Raw genomic sequence first — 16,730 nt, 5'->3', positions numbered from 1 at the left:
TCATTACCTTTCTCTTACAGACTGGTAAACAGAGGAACCGGGACGCTGGGCACATGGAGAAGCCCTTCCACACGCTTGAAGTGACTTCCAAATTTCCACCATCTCTGAATGCCAGCAACAGCATCTCATTGTCATGGGGTCCACAGATATCTCTGTTAATTGCCCACCTCTAAGGCTGTAGAGGTATTAAGGTCCTGGATTCACTTGACAGCCATGCAAAGAGTAGAGGGGACCGGTCCCACGCATAGCAAAACCTCAAGCGCACAGAGGCTGGTTGAGATGCAGTGGGCATGGCAGTAGGATAGAGCATGGAGACCTCTGAATGTGGGGGGCATATACGGAGGAGAAGAAGGGCATCAAAGGGACCATGTCAGTGTCAGCTCCTTCAGCCTCATGCCTGTGAGCACGGTTCTCGCCAAGCCCTCTCTGGAGGAGCTCAATTACTCAGCGGGACATTGAGGGCTGTGCCAGGAGAGGCTGGCCGAGCGCCCACCCAGAGCCAGGCTGCACGTGGCCGTGCTCCCCACAGGCACAGGCAGAGGCACGCTGGGCACTGCCGGCCATGGGCGCCTGGCTCTGCTGTGCTGAGTGTGGCGTGGTTGGGAACAGCAATCTTCTGCAAGATGCCCAGAATTCTTCTGTGCAAGCAAAGTGGAGGATTAGGGACAGATTGGGGTTTATTGGTGCCGCGAGTTCAGCTACAGTAACGCCTTGTCTTTGATGTAATGATGTGTCATGTCCTGTCCCTCCCATTACCTCTTTTTTCTCCGGGGCACATTTGTGTTCCAGTGTCCCCAATGAGGAGGCACTTAATTATCTCATATCGCTATTTATGTCATGAATTTTGTCCGCTTGATCTCATGATTACATGGGGTTATTACCACCACGCCTTGGGCGATTCCTCAGTCAGTCGGTGACATGTATATAAGAGCTGAGGGCTTCACAGCTGGCTATCCATCTTCTCCCACTTGCCTCTCTGATCACTGTGGTAAGTGCAAGTCTTACCTCCCTCTTTCCTTCCTCAGCAGTGGCTTTCCTGAGGCATCGTTTGCTTGGGGCTCCACCACGCTTTCATCGGGCATAGTAAGGATGGGATCGTGCTGTTTCAGAGCTATGGAAAGGATGGGAATTTAACCTTGTGGGTACAATGCTCTGAGTACACCAAGAGACTCAAATCCTTTGGGAGATGTTTATTTTCCATTTGCTTTGGTTGAGGGAGATTTTCTGTTCCCTTTGGTCAAGCCAGGCCCAGGGCGCACCATGGCAAACACTGGTTTATACCAGCATTTGAACTGTGGAGCCTCTTCTTGCTGTGACTGCCGGAGAGGATCCAGAGCCTGTCCTGGGACACAGGTTCCAAGTGTGAGAGAGACAGGAGGGTTTCGGGATTGGGCCTGACACTGACCCGGAGCTCTGTCCTTTCTTGCAGCATCACCTGCTGAACACAAGGATGTCCTGCACCAGCCTGTGCAACACCTCCTGTGGGGTGGCCGCCCCGGCCCCGCTGGCTGACACCTGCAACGAGCCCTGCGTGCGGCAGTGCCCTGACTCCACGGTGGTGATCCAGCCACCACCCTCGGTGATCACCTTCCCCGGGCCCATCCTCAGCTCCTTCCCGCAGCAGAGTGTTGTTGGCTCAGCGGGAGCTCCCGGTGTTGGCGGAGGCTACGGCGGCACTTTTGGAGGCCGTGGTGGTTTTGGAGGCTATGGAGGCTATGGGGGCTACGGGGGCTATGGGGGTTATGGAGGTTATGGGGGCTATGGGGGTTATGGGGGCTATGGAGGATTTGGCGGTTGTGGATATGGTGGTTGGGGCCGAGGCCACAGGTACCTCAATGGGAACTGTGGACCCTGCTAAGCCCCAAATATTCACAGAGTTCAGTGCCACATCTGCCCTGGGTCTCCACACATCGCACCTCTCGTCTTCTACCACCAGATGCAGAGCAGAGCTTGCAGCCCCTCCTTAGACTGTGGCAAAGCAGCTACTGGGTCTGTATGGTCTTTGCTTATTTGCACAGAGTAACCTTGCCGACCTTCTGCTGGCAGCTTTAGGGCTTCCAAGTCTCCCCTCTTACCTGCAACACAACGAAGCTGTAGTCTTCCTCGGATGAGAGTTTCCCTGGTTCTGCCAGGCTGTAAGACTCCCTGCCTGAAATAGGAGGGGGGAATTTTTCTGGTGGAGCCCTGGGTTGTGCCTTGCTGCAGCCTTATGATTTTCCTGTTTCCAATTCATTTTTTCCTTGTTGTTTTTTTTCTTGCTGACACTGTTTATTGCATTTTGCATCCAAAATAAAGAATCTGCATTGTATGAATGATTTTTTTTTTTGGTCTGAATTTGTTTTTTACTGTGACTGCAATTATGTCTATAACTGAGAGATGATGTGAAATGTTAGATGGTAATCTATCCACTAAAAACATTTGTGGAAGCTCTGAATAGTTCTCTGAGAAAAGTTTTTTGAACTGCTAGGTAGGGAAGTTATGAGAAAATTATTAGCTTAATCACAAAAGGCAGATTTGAAAGGTGAAGTTCTACTGCTTGTTTTATGAGGTCTATAGATGAGTGAGAGAGCAACCAGTGGTGTATTTCTTTCCTATTCATACTTTGCACCCTGTTCCCACCAGTCAGTCATGATGCTCTGGGTGATGCATTGAGCATGCACCCTGCAATGTGGCTAGTGCATTCATGAGTGATGTCATCTGTGGGCAGCCCAAGGGCATCCTTCCCCCTGTGACCTCAGGGAAGTTCTGCAGAGTGTGTCAGAGGGCTGTGCGTGGGCTGTGCATTTCTCCACCCTGTCTGCTGCACCCAGATTCATGTTTTGCTTTGGGGCTTGGGGCAAAGTAGGGAAAGTTGATCTGTCCTGAGATGTACGTGACAAATTAGGAGCTGATCATTACTTGAGCCTTTGCAGGGACTGCTGTTGCAAGCAGCAGCTCCCAGGGACTCAGGCTGGTCCTGGGGAGTGTCACACATTCAGCACATGTTTAATGACATTGTGTAGAAAAGTGTTACTGGGATTTTGTGACATTTGTACTCAAAAAAGAAACATGGAATGCCAATGACCAAGGATCAATATGCTCTGAATTCAATTGATAAGTAAAAGAAGAAGGAAATTGTTATGTGGTAATGAAAACGAGAAGACATACTTTGGTACAGAAAATTTATTTGGAAAGAGACAGCTTTTCTACAATTCTGGAACAAAATTGTACAGAATAGAGACCATCTTTCCAGCATTTCAGTGAGGCTTTGGTTAATCACCAATGTCAAAGTGATGCAGTCTATAAAAAATATTTTTTCTCCTTTGGCGCAGTTGCTGTGTGCAATTTCTAGCATCCTAAGTCACCTCTCTAAGTTCAGTGTCAACAATAAAACTGAAATAAGACAAAGCACAACATAAACAGATGACTAAAATGGAAAGCCAGAGGTTAACAGATCTAAACTAAAGGCAAAATGAGAAAATGCACACATGAACCTGCTTTTCACAGATGCTGAGCATTTCCAGCTCTCATTCTTTTCAGCTGGAACCAGGCAACACCCAGCATTGGGGTTGGTGCCTGTCAGCTCCACCCTCAATTTGCATCTCAAGTTTCCTTTGCTGTTTCTTTAAATTACTCTGTGCACACAACAGCTGAGCTTAGTATGTCCACCGTTTCCCAGAGCGGTATGAATTGCATGGATGTGTCCATTGGGAAGAATAGGTGTAGGAGTATTTTGGGGCACACCGTGGCTCAGGTCGGGCAATGACCTGGGGGGCAAGTTTCTCAGCTGCTGCCTCCAGCCTCCCTGTCGCCTCTGCTGGCAGAGGTGCTGTGGTGGGGGGCTCTGCCAGGGCCACCTCAGAGGGCTCTGAGGCTCCCACGACGGTTTGCTGTGGGTAGGTGGTGAGGATGGGTCCTGGGAAGGTGACGACAACAGGTGGTGGGTATATAATCACCCGGGAGTCACCGCAGGCCACGACGCAAGGCTCATTGCTGCTGGTGGCCAGGGGCTGGGGACACTTTGCCTCGCAGGGGTTGGTGCATGCCAGCTGGTCGGAAGCCATCTCCTGGCCGTGGTAGGGGAGTGCCTGCGATTTATTTGCAGAATTAGAAGAAAAACGAAACCCTTGTGCTTGTTTATTGACACTTCTAAGCTTGCCTCTATGAGATCTTGGACAGAGATAAATTGGATAAAGACAGCAGTTGAGCTTCTTGCCTTTGCATCTGCTGCCTTTTACCTAGCCTGCATCTGTCTGTCCTTTTAACTTTGCTGCTTTAAGCTTGCTCTCTCTAGTTCCCTTCCTCCAGGAGCAAAAATCCTCCCCCTCCTTTGTGCACTGCCTCCAAAATAGTAATCTACTCTAAAACCTCCCAGTCCTTTGTAATATTTCCTGGATACAAGTTTGAACTTGCTCCCACAGCATCTCTTTTCCTCCCACACACAGCTTCTCAGGGCAGTGCCTACAGTCTGCATTGTACAGATGGAATGCAAGGGAGTGAGGGGGAAAAAAAATATCTGATTTTCAATAGATTTGAGTGTTGAGTAATCTGTTTAGCAGCCTGCTTAATTTCCTATTTTATTTTCCTTGCTGATTCCTGTACTTTTCAGGTACTAAAACACAGACAAATGAAAGGCTAAGAGTAAACGGGGAGTTGAAAATACTGGTTTAATAAGTAAGACACATAACGTAAAGTATTTATGTTGCAGTGATACTGTCAACCCAAATAAGCAAATTGCAGCTTCAGCTATGGTACACACATTTAATAGTGTTTATTACTTTCTTCAGATTAATTCTTCACATAAAAGCTAGTTCTCCGTGGTATAGCATCACGCTATTTTTTCTTTAACCTTGTAAATCAAAGATAGTTTATAGTGATGAATAAGGCAAAAGTATTGTTTTATTCTCAGTTAAGTCCTGTGTGCTGCAGTATATTAGAACTGCTGTCCCTGATAACATTTGAAAGATAAGGACTAGGGGACATGGCAGCTTTTGCTGCTTACAATAAGTAACAGAAAATGCAGAATATTTCTAAGGCAGATAGTGGGTAATTTGGAGCTAAATTCTGAAATACATAAGCCTTACCTATGGAGAAGTGCTATACAGGATCCTAGAATATGTAGCCAGCAACACTTTGTAATAAATAAGTATTACACTGCCAAGTAAGTTTCCTGAAAGTAAAATTTTCTAAAAGCTACTCCAGAAGCTCAGTGCTACTTTGCATCAGGTGTTAGCAGCATGCAGGCACAGAAATATGGACAGGTCAACGAGCTCTTTCATCTATTTATTTGTCTCAACTACATTCAGAGGAAAGACAAAGTATCCTCAAATGCATCATTCTGGGGAAAAAAAAAAAAAAAAAGCAATAGACAAGTATAGTACTTTCCCCAAAATACCCTTAGGTTAGAATGTAGCTTTGATCTAAAAAAAATTAAATACTTAACTCTGCAAACCTCTCTGTGAAAACACATTAAAATACTAGCAAAGTTTTAATAGTTAGAAATGAAAGCTTATTTCCACAGTTACGTTTAGTAGTATCTAATTATTACTTGGTTAGCTAGTTGGGACTCACACTAGCTAAGGATGGGCAGATTACAAATGGCAGCAATGCTGCGCGTCTAAAGCTACACAGAACTAACTTCGAGCAAGGGTTTTGTTTCAATAGTTATCTATGAAATCCCCCCACCGACAATTGCTGAATTGCCCAATCATGCCACGTAAGCAAAACCAATGCTAAAGCCTATTCTCAGAGCTTTTCTGAAAATTTTTCAGAACCAAGAGATTGAAATTCTTAATTCTCCCATAAAATTAACTGCCCAAAGCAGTCTTGAAAAGCCTTTGCTTTTATTTTTATGTCCTTTATCCTGCATAGAAAACATCTGTAGAAAGATGCTTAGTAATGCCTCTGAGAGTCAGAATAGTTATGCAGAATTTAGTCCCATTTTTTTTTTTTTTAAAATCATGCTAAAGCAAAATAAAACTCAAGGTTTTTATAGTTGTCAAATAAGACTTACTCAGTGTACCGGAGAGAACAAGTCAAGAGAAGCAGTTAGAAAAACTTTGCACAGAGAGAGTTTTTATACCCTTTCTCAGATTGCCTGGAGGAGCTGAGACACCCTTTGTGTAAAGGGCCTTAATTACTTATGAAGCAAACTTTGTTGCATGTATTACTCCTGTAGTTGCAATAATTGTTTTGCTCACTGTTTATGATTATCTAAAGCTGGCTGAAGTAATAATGCAAAATGCAGATGGTAACTTGCAAGTTCTTTTCATCTTGAAATTTCCTGGTTTTACCCTACTGATTTCATTAAGAATCAAAAATACACTAACAATTAATAGACTTCTGGCGACTTATCTTTGCTAGAAACATGACTGCAGAGGGAGTCTGAGATGTCAGTGGCACAGTATGTCAGCACACACAGGATTTATTTCCTTATTGGAAATACAAGCTAACATCTAGTATTTGTCTCCATGCCTAGAAAATCTCTGAACGACCAGACTTGTTTTTCATCTGATATAATGTTAATGAGGTTTAGAGATGTATTTTTAAGCCAGAGGAAGTATCTGGTGCAAAAACTTTAAAGAGCAAGACTATCACAGAGTTATCTTCTAAATAAAAATGAAGCCCTCTCCAATTAGCAAGCTTAAAATGAGGAGTTGATTAAATAAATGTTTTACATGCTTCGTTCTGCATGAGGTCAGAGCAGTCTGAATCCACTAGGATATTATTACTATTAACATAAAATAATTTCTGTGAATGACATACTAATAGATGTTTGTGAACTTCTTTGAAATCTTGTTTTCTGATGTCTCCAGAATATTCCTGATAAGCTCCGCAGCCCAGGGGATCTTCAAGGGTGCCTCATAAAATAAGATAAATTAATGTCATAAAGGCGCCATGTCATAAACACCATGATGGTGGTGGTTTTAATTCATTTAAATGTGCTTGACTTTTTTATGTGCGATGCTTCCCTCCAGAAGGAAAACTGAGAGTGGTAAACTGTTTTTTGGGAAAATGGGTGCTTTGCAGTGGTGCTTTGGGGAGGTCCTACCACCTCCGCCACTGGAGGGAGCCGCTGCGCGTGGGAGCATCCCATTGCTCCCAGTGCCTCCGTGCACGTGGGGGCAGCGTTGCTTCCATCGGTACTGGCGGGGGTAGTGGGCAGCCTGGTGGAATGTGCCATGACAGTGGTAGCCTCAGGTTCTTGTGATCTGATCCTAACAAGGTAGGATGAAAGGCATATATGTCAGAGGAACTCACAGTTCAGTTGAAAACATAGCATAGAGATTTTTTTCTACTCCTCCCTAAGTTTTCAAGGTCTTTTGGTTCTCACTCTTTGCTAATTTCTAGCTGGAAGACCTCTCCCCTCCAAGCATGCACCCCAACATTGCTTTTTCAGAACATGAATATTAAAGGACGTATAGCAATTATGAAATTCAGCCCTACAATGGGATTCTAGCTAAGCACTCTGGATTCTCCTCTCAGTCGATCTCTGTGGTATTTGGGAGATCCTTGACAGAACTAGGAACTGAATCCTGGCTGTCATATTAAGATGCAGTCCCTTAACTACAAAGTAATTAACTCTTTTCAAATTTCTCCCATAAAGTAGCAATACTATACAAAATTTTATTCCCCCCCTCCTTCTTGTGTTGTGCTCTACAGTGACTAACAAAGGTAATAAAGGCAATAAAGGGCAAAAAGTAATTCAGGCTGCATACGCCACAATATAGAATCTTAATATTGTCAGTACCTATTAATTTTAAATTGTTTTAGAAAATTATATCCTTGTGTAAGGCAGGGACAGCAGTAATAATGGCTCTTGCCTAGCTAAGATATGGTTTGTGTGGTCAAACCAGTTCTGTTTAACTTCAGAGCACAGAAGTTTTGTTTGTAAAGCTGAGTCAGAAGCACTTGCTAATGAAGAAATAATCAAAGGAAAATGCTTGAGGCTGGGTGCTCTGCTGATGTAGGTCTGCAGCATTCATTCTCCTCACTTCAAAGAGGCTCCACTTGCTTACATCATCTGAACAAACATTATATCAGCAATAATTCTGCACATTAGGCAAGTATGTACTGAAATATGGGTCCAGATTGATGACAAGAGTTAATTATGTAGTAGAGTATAGATTCACTGTTTCTTACACTATCAGAAACTCTGGCTTTCTGATTTTAGACAAACTGCAAGTGAAAGTTGAATAAGCCAAAACTCGAGGTAGTGAATCACAGTTTAATTAGGACAATGCCAGAAACGACCTTGATATATCTCGTTTAAAGGTGATACTATTGCCCAACGCTAGGCGTCACCTAAAGCTATTATCATAATACAACTATTTGCATAGGCAACATATTAATAAGTGTTTGTGAAACATTTTCAGTCCTCAGAACATTCCCATGGTGTTTAATTATGCGGGTGGTTCCGAAAACACCTCAAATCCAAATTTATGGCAGAATGAGCACAATTTAACAAAACTACAGCTACTGGAAAAATAAAAAATGCAGGGACTGGGTATACAACAGGGTGAAGGATGGTCTTTCCCATGAAGCTCAAAAGAACAAAGCCTTTCCTGAAGGTCTTTTGATAATATTTGGTGGGTAAAGGGAATTTTTTTTGTATGATGACCTCATGATGTGTGCAATTGTTGGTTGGCATCTTGCTTTCCAGCCTCATCAGGACCCCCACATGTGTGGGGGGCTGGGGTTCACTGGCTTTTCTTTGCCTTTACCGACACATTTCCAGGGCTTAGAAGACCAGTGGAAAAAAACCCTAAATGCAGTAGGAGAACCCAGAACCCTTGTACTTTGTTCACTTCTAGCTGCAATGAAACTAGATTTTGAATACTGAAAAAAGACAAAGGACTGTCAACAAATTATCAGTTGGCGTGATAAACTCAGAAGAAATAAATGTTGGAGGAGCACAGAAGGAAAGGGAATGAAGGGAGTAGGCAGAAGAAAGGCATCTCCCTCACCATGATCTGACCGGAACCATAATGAAGTGTACTGTAATAAATGCTGGCTTGTTCAGAGCAGGAAAACAAATATATTTATTTAAATGATGTAAAATCTGCTTGGAGTATACCTGTGTTGCATACCCTCCCTGATCCCAACATGTTTTGATTTATTTTTTAACTTATTATTTTTTTATTAATGCTGTTTCTTGGTGTATAGGTGGAAACCAGAGTCATGCAGATAGCTTCACAAGATGCGGAGTTAATTCTGTAATATTTTGTCTCCACAGCTCCCTCTGGCTGCCCCACATGATATCACACAACCTGCCTCACTTTCCCTTAAAGTTTTGAGCTTTTCTCACCCACTTCCCAACCACTCACCCCAACTTTCGTTGTACGGCATTAGGCAGCAGCACACAGGTAGCAAAGAGTTTTCCTTCTGTCATGTGTAAGCCCGTGCCTTAAGAGAATTGTTATCTTTCTTCAATATGCATATAAATCATGGATGCTGAAGATGCTGGCTTGCTTCCTAGAGGCAGATAAGGAGCAGACCAGACTGGGTTATAATTGTGTACATCAGCTTTTTATTACCTGCAACGTCCCAATGAAGATGAAGGCTACATTGTGTTGGCTATGAAATAGCAGCATAAGGGATGGTCCACAAATGGGATCATATCTAGGATAATCAGTCTGACCTGCCAAAGGGTAAAGAAGGAGTTATTGTCATAATTTATAGATCAGGAAACGGATGCACAAAAGTAAAAGGCTGAACTGTCATTCCAGGTGAGCACAAGTAAAGGAGAAGATGGAGCTGGGCCACTTGTGGATGTGTATGGCAAGGGAATGAAAGGTGATGGGTGTAAACTGAGGTGAGAGAGGTTCAGGTTGACATAAAGTGGAGAAAGAAAAGAAAAAGAAACAATTGCTGATGGAGAGTATTCTCAGCATCATGGTCAGAATTCAGAGTTGATCCTGCTTTGAGCAAGGGGTTGGATGAGACACCTAAGAAAATGTTGGAAATGCAGATTTAGATCCTCAGCTGGTGCAGGCTGGCTTAATCAGGCTTTAACATCTCTCTTATCATATTCAGTCATGTTATCCAAAACGCAGTGTGCAGATCTGACACATTGCTTTAAAGCACAGTTTTTTCTTAATGAGTAGTGAACGTACAGGATCAGTCTTGGCGTATAAAAAGGAAAGGTAACTTTCAGTTGTTTGGCATCCGAGCTTGCTGAAACCCTGACGGTTTGTAATAATGTAGTGTGGTGCCTGTAGAATGTGTTGTGCAGCCTTCACAAAGTTCTTTGAAAGTATTTGCACTCAGCCTTCAACAGGATATATTCAACAAGTGAATTTCCCCCCCAGGGGAATCCCACACATCCATCTTGAATTTTAAGGTCAATTTATAGCATGGAAACCTGAAGTTATTTAATCAGGAACAAACCACAGGAATGTAAACAAATTGTGCAGGAGAATGAATTAAGTATTTTTAGCAATATGTGGGTGGTAGCAGCTAAATCTGATGTGAGTCATCCTGTGTCCTCCCTGGCAGACCTCAGACTTGGCATGGTTACAGGGTGAGAAATACTGTCCAGCACTCAGACCTCTGCTCCCACATACCTACCCTGGGGGGGAGCTGACTTTTAATGGGTATTTAAGTACTCAAAGCTCAAGGGCTAGAACTAACGATGGCTATATTAACAAAGTATCATGAGTGAAGCTTTTATGCGTAATTTAAAGTGCTGTTATTACATGATATTTGAATGTAAGGAATCTGATAAAATGTGGTTTTATTCATCCCATTCGTTTATTCCAATGTTTTGTGCAGGAAAAGCAAGAACATGTTTGAGATGAGGACTTAAGAACTTGTTTCTTCTAAATAGGTGTAGGCAGGTGTCGTTGCTTGGAAGTTCCTTGAGAGGGCAGACTGAAAACTTGGTATGAACAATGTAAAAGAAGTCACAAATATAGGAAAAGAGCAAAGTACAAAGAAGTTAATAGTGAGAGCCATCTGTCGTAGTCCTGTGCGTAGGAGAAGCTCTCTGAAAATGGAGAGGGAAAGAGAAGGATGTTAAGGGGGAATCTGGAACAGAGAGTCTGCTGCATGGGAAAGTTTTTGAAGTGATGAACTTCTGCACATTCTGTGTTTATTATCAGATGTACCTGATCTAGATGAATAGCTACTTGATAGCAAAGAACTGATTCCAGGATATCTAAATTGAATTACGTGATATTAACTTTATAATAGGCACTTTGCCTATGTAAATCAATAGAAAGCACTTAGGAAGTATTTCAAAACTCTTTCCTTGAGGACGCTTGAAGGTTTCCCAGTGAATGATTTTGCCCTGGCTGACCCTCAGAGAGGCACTTCCCATGCTAGAGGTGGCTGGGAGTATAAATCTCATTAAATCAAACCCCAGGCTGTATGGAAACTGTGTGAGGGAATAAACCTGGATGTTTAGTGTACAATCTGGGCCCGAGTGATCCTTCCCCTTCCTGCAGACTGAAGCTATGCCGAGCTTCTCAGCGCTGAGACTAATGCTGCACGCGCCTGCCCTCCTTTATACCATGGCTATTGCCCATGGGCCACGTAGCAGCTGAGCATATTCACAGCAAAATTATATGTGGCATATACATGCCAGATCATTTATGGTTATGTTGGCCAATACAGGTTTGGCACAGGTCCTTGGGGAAGGAGAAAGAAAGAACATCCCTTTGTTGCAGGCTTTGGTCCAAATGAGCAAGGATCCTCCATCACAAGCACTAGGACAAGCATCATGGCTAAATCTGTAGGACGGGTGTGGTGGTGGTGAAGAGTGGTGTGACTTTGGTGGTGGATGGCTGCTTTCGTCTTGCTGATCTGCTATTAAATAGACCACTACTGGAGAAACGTTCATGGGGCTAGACTGTTACGGGGTACCGATATTCAAAATACATGAATATTATGTATTCATGCATAATGCAAACTATGCATAATGCATACCGGATTGCTGAAGGGAAGAGAGATGTCTGGCTTCCACTGTCTTGGGATGTGTCTCATGCACTTTAAAAAACATTGGGGTACGCGTGGAGCAAATGGTTTAAAATTAGAAAAAGCTTTTTACAAAAAACAGCAAAATAATGATCACACTTGAAAAATGATGCTTGCAATACTCATACACATATTTCTAAAGTGTTGGTGTTGCTCAACATTTGGATGTCTAAATCTGAAGGCAGAGGCTTAGTTTTGCAACACTGCATACACTGTGTACAAATATAATTAATGTTTATGAAGCATTCTCAAAACTGTATTTGTTATTACTGAAAGGATCATACAGGAGCCATCTGAAGTCGGGCTTGATTTATGGAGAAAGAAGTTGCAGGTTTAATTTGCAGACTCCAGGAATCTGAGTAGATTAGTATGGAGAAAATGTCCCGGGGGACAGGGAAGACTGTTGGAAACACAGTCCCCTGAACATGGAATGGGGAAAAGGTCTCTGTTTTAAAATCTTGGGAGCCAGCAGCTTTTGTCTCTGACTTAAGGACGTGAACTTGGATGTAATTTTTCATGGATTTACTGCTACAAGCCCAGACAAAAAGTATCCAATTATGTTTGTGTGTGTGTCTGTCTCTCGGTGTTTTTTTTTTTTTTTTTTTTTTAGTAACATTTTGAAAGCCCAGAATAATGAAGGAGGGCAGAAAAGTGATTGATCCTCCTGAGTCACAGAGCACAGATAGTTAAGAGCAGGATCATTCCTCTGCTGCTACCTTTTGGGGGGAATGTGAGCACATTAACGCTCAACCGAAGAACTCATTAGTCCTGGCTATTGCCCTATGTTGACCAAGATATATATATATATATATATATATATATATATATATATATATATATTTGCTCTGTGCTTTAAGTTGCATATATCCACATTACATATTCTTCTTGCGCAAGTTGTCCCAACCAAGTGACTGAGAGAGGGTTACAGTGCCCTGCTGCTGCCTGTATGTGCTTGGTCAATGATTTTCATCCTGGCTTTGGGGAATAGCCTTGTCTTTGTACTAGTACCTCATTCTAGGACTTCAATTAATTAAAAAAACTGTATCTGCTGTGTGGGCACCTGCAGTCCTGCCATTCTGGGAAGGAGTGTGGAGGAGGTTTCACGGTGCTTCATGTTGTTGCAGCCAGACAGCTTTCTGCGAACCACTTCAGAGGTGGACTGGCACTGCACTGCACAGGGTACAGCACCATCCAGAGACAGCACCATCTTTCTTCCATGCAGAAATGCAGTCTGGATGAATTCTTGAAAAATGCAAAAGCTTGAGTATTAAGTGGTAATTTACTTAATGCCAGCATGGGTGTTGAACCTCAGGAAGGTGACTATGCCACTTGTAGTGGGAATCACAGGAATCAAAAATAAAGTGTAGAGAAAAAAGGAAAACCAAAAAGTGCATGCTGCATGACAGTGTTTAATGGGAATGAGAAGCTGAATATACATGTGCAAAATTAGATGGATAGGATATAATCAGAAGAGTTCCAGGACTTCACGAGGTTCTACAATGAATCTCCAGTTCCATCATATTGCATAGATTGTTCTTCTTTGATCAGAAACATTTTACAAAGACGTCTCCTACTACAGTTGCTTGAAGGTGTTTCCTTTTTGCCCTGGCTTGCATCAGATAAGACATAGGAAGAAAGATAAGCTGGGAAACCATTACATCATGGGTCTAAGCAGAAATAAAGCACAAGAAAGATTTACAAATGCCTAATTTTAAGAAATGCCAAGTAGAGCTGGTGTTTGTTTTTTTTTTTAATAGTGAATACTGGTTCAGCAAAATATACAAGTGAATATGAATTTTGCTAAAATTTCATTTTGGAACTCAAGATTTTTAGTCATTTAATTTTGAAATATTTTGTGCTTTTTATTTCAAGAGAGATTGATACTAACAAGTCAATGTTGGCATAAAAACTTGAATTTATTGATATATATTTTTCATCAAACCAAAAATATATTTTTGAAAATCTTGTTTCTTGGAAATCTATTTTTTATTATTATTATTCCATCTTAATTTTGAATAAGATCAATAATGAAATTTCAGTTTCTTGTAGTTTGGAAATTCTAGTCCTCGTGCAGGTCTAGCGCCAGGAAGCCATGCTCTTATGGACTCCACTGGGAACTGTGGGAGCTCAGCACTTCTATAATCCATTATCCATAAACTTAGTCGTGATCTGTCTTACTGTTCAGTTCTGCTTTTCACTTAATCCACAGATATCCATGTTGAATTTAGGTTGGCCTGCAAGTTCTATAACAAAATGATTTGGAGAAGTGAGAAAAAGGATTAAAGTTTCCTGTATCATAAAATGATAATCCTGAGTTACACGCTGTCCCAGAGCAACACATACCCCTAAACCCATGAGATCCCCTGGAACCGAGTAAGTTTCTGCTATCGAACAACGCAGTAGATCCCACTATGGTTTGCTGAGGGAAAGTGGTGAGAGTTGGGCCAGGATATATCACAGAATATGGTGGCAAGTCAGGGTCCACTATGTCCACTACTGTATCGGGGTATTTTATGACACAGGTCTCATTGGAGGTGAGGGCAAATGGCTCAGGGCATAAGACCCCCGGCGGCAGGCAGCACTCGTAGGGAGACATGTGACAGATCGAGACCTGAAACACAGGAGGAGAGGAGAGGAAAAAAGACTGTCGTTAGTACAGCAAGAAGTATACATATCAGATATCAAGATTTTGGGAAGATGGGGTTGCATGCTAGTTGCCGTGTTTGCTGACAAAAGGGGGAATTACAGAGTGCAAATAGTCCAGGTGACAGTTGTATGTTTGTCCAGTTTACTTCTACCATCCAGTAACTCTTCTCCTTCATAAGTAACACTTTTAGACTTCCCTGTTTCAGTATCTGATGGTATTTTCTAGATCGCCACTGCTTTCATCCTAAAAACCTCGTCCTACTGCTTTTCTCTTCTTCCCAAGACTTCAATGTGTTGTGCTGCTCTGTCTCACTCCTCCTATTGCCCATTTGAATGGTATCATAGAATACCCTGCTAAAAATCACAAAATACCCTGCTAAAAGCCACAACCCCAACCCAACTCCACATATCAAACTTACTGCACTGCCAAAACCAAAACATGGGGGTGAAGTTACCTCATTTCACCTGGTACAAGTGGGACAGTGTAATACGGGATGGAGATCCACCCATCTTTTATTAGTCTCATTATGTATCACCTGGATTATGGTATCTTATATTTGAAATCACACAGCTCTTTAAAACTGTACCTGATATCGAGGCCAGATTTTCCCGGGCATTGTATAATTATAGATTAACAGGGTGTCCTTGCCCTGAATGGTGCCCACACTAATTAGGCAAGGCAGAGTGGGGGAGAAGTGTTAATTTTCTTCACTTTATCTTTGTGAAACGGTTGTGGAATGGATTAGGAGCTGGCATAGGAGATGGGCCTGAACTGATTTCCCCACATTTACCCCAGGAGTCTGTGGGAGAGACAAAATTCAGGGGACGTTTCTTTCATCCCCATCTAATCATCTCGTTTAGCCACATGCCATCGTTGCCTTCTCTAATCCTCAGGGTGCATCTTCAGCTTCTTCCAATTGACCCTATGCCTTTGACTTGAAGGTAAGAAAAAGGCAACAACAGAATATTGTACCAGCTAAAGAGGTGGATTTGAAAGGGCTAGTTTTTCCTTTGGGAAAAGAATTGCAGCCACAGATCAGTTTAAGCATAGGGATCCTACAGTGATCCAATGCAGGCAAAGAATTTGTCAAAGCTCGTCCTAGTACTCATGAGAAGAGGTGAAGGAGTACTTGTACATTCCTATTAGGCTTGGAATTCAACACTGTAAATATATTTTAAACAAGACCAGCAGTAAAGTGGCTTTTTTGATAAAGAGAAGAAAAATCTGAGTTCCAATCTCCGTAGGATTTTGAAAATATTTAGGACAAGTTCTTCAACTGTTAAAAAACACTTTAGCTTCCTTGAAGACAGCTGAGGGTGAGAACATCATAAATGTTTTTTTCTAATGATAATTCATTTAATGAAGCCTAGTCTTTATAATATAAAAAGAATACTTGACAGCATTAAATTACTGAGACTTCTTAAGAGTTCTGAGGGAGATTCATATGCCATCCCTGGTTTGAATGAACTGCTGTCCTGAGCACTAATGTAGCTTGCAAATGCAATCTTTCACCTCTGCAATGTAAAACTTAAAACTAAAGGACAATAGAAAGGATATTTCTGGAAAAATACCCCCTTGCCATTTCCGAAGTTTAACCTATCATTTGATAATATTTAGATAGCAATAAGTAATTGATTCAAAATTGACTTACCCCGATCACCAAGGAGAAGAGTTTAAGAAAAGTGATTAGAAGAGTTCTACGTAGCAAATGCTTTTATACACTTAGTCAAATTGCCTGGAGGATGTGACACCCTTTTTGCATGAAGTCTTAATTAGTTGCAAAACAAACTTTGCTGCATGCATAACTCCTGCAAGTAATGAAACTGTTTTGCTCTCTGTGTTTGTTAGCTATTGGACCTTCACATAGCGTGCTAAATACATACTACACCCTGCAGGCAGGATTCACTTTAACATTTCATGGGTCAGAAAAACTTGATATACTTCATTAGCCACGTTTCAGTTATATCATGAGTTGATCAAGCATTTCTTTTAGTTGTAGTTTTTTCCACCCTTAAATTCAGACTGTGAAAGCGATTCAAGAGAGCATCAGTAGCACCTTTTGCTCCCAGGGAACATAATTTTATTTTCGTTTCCCAAATCTGACATGTCCAGCATGGAAGAGAAGAGC

General features: G+C 42.1%; 2 protein-coding genes across 2 annotated transcripts; one reads left to right on the top strand and one right to left on the bottom strand.

Annotated features, from left to right (window-relative positions):
- Positions 1-1,450: 1,450 nt before the first annotated feature.
- Positions 1,451-1,858, top strand: LOC101922883 (claw keratin-like). The gene has a single exon (XM_005236251.2). The coding sequence runs from the start codon at positions 1,451-1,453 to the stop codon at positions 1,856-1,858; it is 408 nt and encodes a 135-aa protein (XP_005236308.2).
- A 1,777-nt stretch (positions 1,859-3,635) lies between these two features.
- LOC114011822 (beta-keratin-related protein-like) lies at positions 3,636-4,043 on the bottom strand. The gene has a single exon (XM_027784935.2). The coding sequence runs from the start codon at positions 4,041-4,043 to the stop codon at positions 3,636-3,638; it is 408 nt and encodes a 135-aa protein (XP_027640736.1).
- Positions 4,044-16,730: the final 12,687 nt, after the last annotated feature.

The sequence above is a fragment of the Falco peregrinus genome, chromosome 19 (genome assembly GCF_023634155.1).
Source record: "Falco peregrinus isolate bFalPer1 chromosome 19, bFalPer1.pri, whole genome shotgun sequence".
In the NCBI taxonomy this organism is placed as follows: Eukaryota; Metazoa; Chordata; class Aves; order Falconiformes; family Falconidae; genus Falco; species Falco peregrinus.
This window is presented reverse-complemented; position numbering and strand designations above follow the sequence as displayed.

Bases quoted from the DNA above. Each gene is read 5' to 3' on its own strand.
- LOC101922883 (XM_005236251.2), top strand. From the start codon at position 1,451: ATGTCCTGCACCAGCCTGTGCAACACCTCCTGTGGGGTGGCCGCCCCG.
- LOC114011822 (XM_027784935.2), bottom strand. From the start codon at position 4,043: ATGGCTTCCGACCAGCTGGCATGCACCAACCCCTGCGAGGCAAAGTGT.